Source organism: Octopus bimaculoides, chromosome 5, assembly GCF_001194135.2.
Source record: "Octopus bimaculoides isolate UCB-OBI-ISO-001 chromosome 5, ASM119413v2, whole genome shotgun sequence".
In the NCBI taxonomy this organism is placed as follows: domain Eukaryota; kingdom Metazoa; phylum Mollusca; class Cephalopoda; order Octopoda; family Octopodidae; genus Octopus; species Octopus bimaculoides.
Genome location: NC_068985.1, coordinates 40,128,606 through 40,135,634, shown reverse-complemented (window position 1 = coordinate 40,135,634; position 7,029 = coordinate 40,128,606). Strand labels below are relative to the sequence as shown.

At 32.7% G+C, this 7,029-nt stretch overlaps 1 protein-coding gene across 13 annotated transcripts in view; it reads left to right on the top strand.

The window, feature by feature from the left end:
* Nucleotides 1-7,029, top strand: part of LOC106869124 (sorbin and SH3 domain-containing protein 1) — a 482,929-nt gene that overhangs the window by 372,531 nt on the left and 103,369 nt on the right. For all 13 annotated transcript variants that reach the window (XM_052968338.1, XM_052968340.1, XM_052968337.1 and 10 more), the window contains one exon: nt 4,009-4,172. In XM_052968338.1, the coding sequence (XP_052824298.1) occupies nt 4,009-4,172 (164 nt within the window). The remainder of the gene's footprint in view (nt 1-4,008; nt 4,173-7,029) is intronic.

Genomic DNA, 7,029 nt, shown 5'->3' with positions numbered 1-7,029 from the left:
CTGAATTACCATTTACAGCTGAGTGGACTGGAGTAATGTGAAAGGAAATGTTTTCCTGAAGAATATAATGCACCACTGGTTTGAGAACCAAAACCATGATTTTGTGATTGTGAATGCATCACCCTAAACACTAGGCCTGATACCTTTGTGTGTGTGTGCGTGTATGTGTGTACATGTAATGTATGTATGTTTTTGAGTCTGTGTTTGTCTCCTGCCACCACTTGACAACTGGTTTTTGTGTGTTTGCATTCTTTTAACTTTGTAGTTCATCAAAAGAGCCCAGCAGAATAGGTAGCAAGCTTAGAATAATATAGGTACTGGGGTCGATTCATCCAATTAGAATTCTACAAGGTAGTATCCCAGCACAGCTACAGTCCCATGACTGAAACGAGTAAAAGACAAAAAAATATGTGTGCGTGTGTGCATGTATGTATTTGTGTGCACACACAATAATTGAAAGTATACAGTGAGATCCATAATGAACAACCACAGGCTGGTATTTGTGTAGTATGTGTATGTATGTGTGTGTGTGTGTGTGTGTGTGTGTGTGTGCGCGCGCACATGTGCATTTCATGACTGACTTTGTTCTCTTGATTGTAAAGTGCTAACTTCATTCCATTCCTGTCTTATTAAGGGACTGGCTTGTTAGCTGGTTTATGGGGTTGAATGTCATCTAGATAAACAAAATGTTCCATCAGTGAAAAAGCCCATCCTTCAAGTCTTGTAAACAGTTATTCTTCATTGATAAACTATGAAACATTTATCTCAAACTCTTCCTGACAGCAGACCTCTCTGTGAACTTTTAACTCTTGCCACAACAACCAATGTGTTGGGTATTCAAGTTACATACATACCTCTCTCTCAGCAAATAGAATTCTTCTTGATATCAGACCTGAGATCCTGTTCCAACCCTGTTTTCTTCCAGCCTCCTCCTCCAACTACTACTATTACTACTACCACTACTTGTTTAGCCCTGAGTCAGTTCTATCTGCTCAGGCTTATGACTATAGTATTCCAGTTGGAAACATCCCATCTTCTATTAAGGTGCATTTTGCTCATTGCTATGTTCTGAGTTCAAATTTGACTTTGCCTTTCATCCTTTTGGGGGTCAATTAAATAAGTTACACACTGGGGTCAATATAATCGACTTAATCCTTTCCCCAAAATTTGAGGCCTTGTGTTTCCAGTAGAAAGAGTTATCATCATCATCATCATTTTTATTGACAGATTTTGCAGTGTACAGTTAATTGAATCAACCCTTCTGTATTTCACTGGTTCCTATTTTGTCAGCATTGTATCTGGTGATAATGATGATAATAAATCAATGTAGTATTAAATGATAGTGTATGGTCTTTCTGGCTTGCAGATGTGCAAAAGCTGTGCGCATTGCAGTCATACTGGTTGTGTTCAGATATTTCTTCTTCTGTCCATGCATCAATATTCAGAATGTCTATCTAATCTGTGCATCAATGTTCCCAAAGTCTATTTGATTCGTCCATAAAGACCAAAAAGCGCCAGCCTTACCAGAATTATTGAATGTAACCAATCTATTTGATGTTGGTTGGAAGATTTCTCTCAATTATTTAAGCCACATAATCAATATTTCTGTTGTTTTCACTGATTATATTACATATAGATTGGAATTTGCAATGGTTTCACAGTGGTAGATTGGTAGGATGGTATCATTTCTATGTTGCCATTTTCTTCTGTGTATTCATTTTCATCTTCATTGCTTTTTCCTAGAATATTAACCTGGTTGAAATTTTGACATACACTGTCAATATTTCTTATTAGGAAGAGTTTATATAGCTGTGGTTAAACTGATATAATCAAAGGCATTTTAACTGTAACCAATCCCATTTTTTGTTTGCATATTCAAGACTACAAACAATATTTAATGAGTCCTTCCTTTTATACAATAGTAGGCTATAATTTCAGGGAGCTTTGACTGATATTTTTTAAATGGTTGATCAACTACATAGAAAGGTTATCTGTTTCCATGTTGGCATGGATTGAAAATAGAACATTCTTAGCCAGTGAACATCAGTATCATCACTTTGATGTCTAAGCCCTTAGATATTATCATAATTATTATTCACAAAAATTATTTTTCTATATTTCTACATGAAACAACATATATGATGTATAATAAATATGGTTTTTTGCATCAATATGTCAAGATTCCTTGGAGTTTGGGAAAAGAGAAGTTAAAGTATTCTGATTTTTCACTTAATCAGAAGATGTGTTGCATAATGTTGTTCTTCTCCAGTTAGAATATATGGTTCCTTCATATAATATAAAAACTCTAAGAATATCTTAACAGACTATGACAAAAATAATTATGTGCCAATACAGTCTTATGTAATGTAATTTGTTTTTAAAGAAAGCCAGAGGAAAAAGTATTATGTTTATATATATATATATATATATATATAATTGGTAATATTTTAATTAGTAAACGATCTCCTCAAACACATGACCTAATACTTTTAGTGCCCTCTTAGAGATAGTTAAAAGAGAGGAAATATGCTTTATATTTCATTTTTTAAAAATTTTCTAATATTTTAATTTGTAAACAATACAGTTATTGTCATCATCATCATCATCATTGGTTAAATGAGTGGTGGTTGTGTCCCAGTTAAGTATTGATTGAGCAGGCTCTATAATCAAAGAGACTCTAGCCTGAGCATTCCATAGTTCTGTATGTTAATTGAAGCATATTACTTCTGGTCTACCTTTAGAGAAAGAAGGTAACCAAGTCATTATGGATAGTGTAAAACCAGAGGGCAGTGGTTCCTCTCTTATCACCAGCACTGTTTGTAGTCGAGACACTTAACTATTAACAGTTGACTTCGCCTAATTTTAAATTAGCACAGCAGATAGTGCAAAAAATATAGTTAATTACTGCAGGCAGCAGTAGCAACAACAATACTGTAGAATTCATGAGTGATTTGTTCCCTTGCAATCCTGAATTTAGAAAGATACCTAGACCAAACTCTTATCCAGGAGGAGACTTATCTTTGATCTTCTTAATGCTGAAGAAAATATATATTCTTATAAGCTCCAACTTGTTGATTTTTTTTTTGTGCTTTGAAAAAGATTAACATGGGATTTCTGGGATTCTAAAGTCTAATTATGTCCTTTCATCTATTCCTCTGAGGTTGATGAAATAAAAACACTGATTTATTGATTTCATTAACTATATCACTCTCATCCTAAAAAAATTGATCAAAGAAATAAGTAACTGTATCAGTAATAAATTTATCAATAAGTATTAATAATTGGTTGATTCTGTTTCCAATACTATTCCCACCTCTCAAACCTAGCCTTAGCTTTAATCAAAAGAAATCAATAAAGTGCAACACTGGTTGAGAGTTAGTCTGATAACGCTTTTGTGACTATTTCTAAATTATCATCCCATTCAGTATTTGTTCACTAAGAACTCCTATATCTCCCCATCAAGTGATTGATGTTTAGTAGTAAAAGTAAAGGATACACTTCACTGACGAGTTCTAATAAGATTGAAATGAGAACATATCTAGCTATGTCACTGTACATCCAAAATTAGATTAACTTCCCAAAGTATACATCCATCCCATTCTATTTCTAAATAATTTTAACTAAAATTTTGTGTTGTCTCCTTTTTTCATGACCAGAATTAATAATTAAGCTGATGATCCTTTGTTCCTTATTATGACTGTAATTTTTTTCTATTTAAAATTTCTTACTTAACCATTATATTTCTAATGCATGGACTACCAAAGTGTTTCAATTTTTTTTTATTGTAATCAAAGTTTGTGAAAATTTGTATAACTTTATATATTCATTCATTATGGCTGTTGTTAACTAACTGAAATCTCATGTTATTATTCATGTTATTATACAATTTTGATTGAGATTTTAATTTAAATATGAACACTTTATTATAGGTTGTTTTGGCTGGGTTGGTATTAAGAATAGGTAAACCAACATTAGTAAGTTTCTTTTTTTTTTTACCTTCAATTTTAGCACAACTGGAGGAAGAGGGAAATCTTTGAATCTCCACGCAACAAAGAACGGCACAACTGATGACAATGAAATCTGTGATAATAGCGTCTTGTACAAGAAAGTACAAAGTGGAGGAGACATACCTATTTGGGGTTTGCAGAAACCAGCTCCGGAGAAACCAAAGAGTAAGATTCCTTTAGATTTTTACTTTATTTTTGTTTTTAAGGGGAGGTGCTTATATTATTGTTTGTATTGATTTTGTGATGATAGTTTAATTAGTAAACAGTAATCTACTATTATTTTTGATAACCTATAGTTTTTTTATGTTAATGAATATTGATATGCCCTATAATGCTATTGTAAGTTTTATGTGAACTGACCCAACAACCCTGTTTGAATCTCTTCTAATTGGAATCATTTCATATACGTTGTTATATCAAAAGTTGTTAATTAATGTTTCATTCCAAATGCCCTACTTATTTATTTCTAATTTGATTGATAAGCAATAATAAGCAGTCAGCTCCCAGTGAGATGAGTTTCAATTTCTGGTTTAAGCCATTCAGCACCATTTATGTCAGTAATACCCTTGACAAAGAGCTGCTGTTATCCAACTGCAAGAGACAGTCATTCATAAACTCTTAAATTTCAAATGGCCCAGAAGCATCTGATTGTGAACTGGCACCATATGGATATGGTAGTACTATAGTTCACAACTTGAGATTAGCTTGAAGGGAGATGTGTTATACCAAATTGACTTTCCCGATGCACTACTTGAAAAGTCTTCAAATTTTGCCCTATCAATACAGTGGGTTTTTTGTATTCATATACTTGTCACTCTCTTAACTCTTACTGTTCTATAGTTAGGTCTACATTAGTTTGGTTGTTCCTAAGATCTCATATTGTTGAGGTAGCTAAAACAGTAGAGCACCATATGAAATGCATCCCTCTTTTTGGTGTTTTGTTTTAGTTTTTCCCAGTTTGGAATTCAAAAATCACCATGTTTATTTTGTGTTGAACAAAACAAGTGTTAGTAATATTTTGGTATCCATATAACCAATTTATTGACTATGCGCTTTTTTTAATAAGCAAAAAGGAAGAAAAAAAAAGAATGAAAATATATTAATAATTCCCTCAAAAACATTTTTTATTATTCATCTATCCAATCTCTTGTTGATAAATATTTGAATGAATTACATCAGAGAATTAACAGATAAGGTGTCAAGGGAAAAGAGTACAATCACTCTGAGTTCAAATCCTGCTACATTCAACTTTGCCTTTCATCCCTTATGAGTCTATAACATAAGCGCAAGTACTATACAAAGGTCAATATGACTGCACCTTAGTCTAGAGAAATTAATAAGGAAAAATTAACTATTCAAAAATAATTCCATTATGTGCAGATTTTGCTTGGTACAGCAAATTACTTCATTAACACAAATAATTTTTCAGTATTACTTTCCAAGATGCTCTTTGTACAATCCAAATGTTTTTTCAGTATTACTCTTAAAATTTCGTTATTAGAATATTCTTCAATTTTCAGTAGTTTTTTGTTTTTTAATGTTCAACTGTTTAGTTTTCAGATTACTCTATCAAATGTAATGCCTATTTATCCACATTGTTTTCAATTAAGCCTTATCTCTTAGCTTTGAGATTTCAATAATGTGATTGTATATTTTTAGAATGACATTGTAGGGTAGGTGTTAGAGGCCAGATCTGGCCTGTTTGAATACTAAAGAGTTAAACATTTACCTGTGTTGAAATGAAAATATATTACATACTCTGTTTGCAAGTTCTCAACTTTATTTGAAACAAAGAAATCTTTTGCTTTTTTTTTTGTTCAAGTCACAAATAAAGAACACAGACTACTAAATCAGCAAATATATATATATAGATAGATATAAGTTGTACATCTTGAGAACAAATATTCCTTCTGATTTGTAATACAAAAATGTCATGCTATGCAAATTTTTACTAAGCCAGTGATGAAAATAATGCTGGCACTAAATTCGTAAGTGCCTATAAAGCCAAAAAGATATTTTAAACTACTTAAAACAAAACATTTAAAAGCAAAAGGTGGTTGTGACTGTATTGTATGAAGTAGCTTTGTATACAGATACTTGGGTCCGAGGAATTTTCTACTAAATAAAGATTACAATTTGGGGAGCTAATGCACTTAATCTTTGGTGATAAAAGATTTTTCCATGTAAAGTACATTTCATTTAGTTTCATATTGATGACTGTGGGAATAGGTGTAGATGTTGTGTGGTAAGAAGTTTGCTTTTCAACCATTTGGTTTCAGGTTCAGTCTCTGCACTATGTGACACCTTGGACAAGTGTCTTCTAATATAGCCACAGCCTGACCAAAACTTTGTAAGTGGATTTGGTTGATAAAAACTGAAAGAAGCCTATTTTGTGTGCATGGCGAGGCTGTTTTGCCTTGATATACCATATGAGTTGTAAATAAGTGTCATGTCATTTATCTCCAATCTTCCATGAAAACATGCCCTGTTAGGGGGGTAATATTACCTTTTTAGAGAACAGGTGAGGGTTGGTGACAACAAGGGCATCCAGCTGTAGAAAATCCACCTCTACAAATTCTGTCTGACCCATGTGAGCATGGAAAACTGGACATTAAAATGCTGATGATTTTTATATATTAATATTAATTGCCAAATTAACATGGCAGTCCAAAGAAATAGGACGAATGCTGGTGTTGGTTAGCTCCAAGAGACAATCACCTCTAGCTAGCTATATGACACATAAACCTTTGAACAGAGGTGGTCTTCAACATATATACATATATACGATGGGCTTCTTTCAGTTTCCATCTACCAAATCCACTCACAAGGCTTTGGTCTGATCAAGGCTATAGTAGAAGACACTTACCCAAGGTGCCACACAGTGGGACTGAACCCAGAACCATGTGGTTGGTAAGCAAGGCTACTTACTACACAGCCACTCCTGCACCTTTGGTGTATATATGTGTATATATATATGTATGTATATATATATATATATATATATATATATATATATATATAT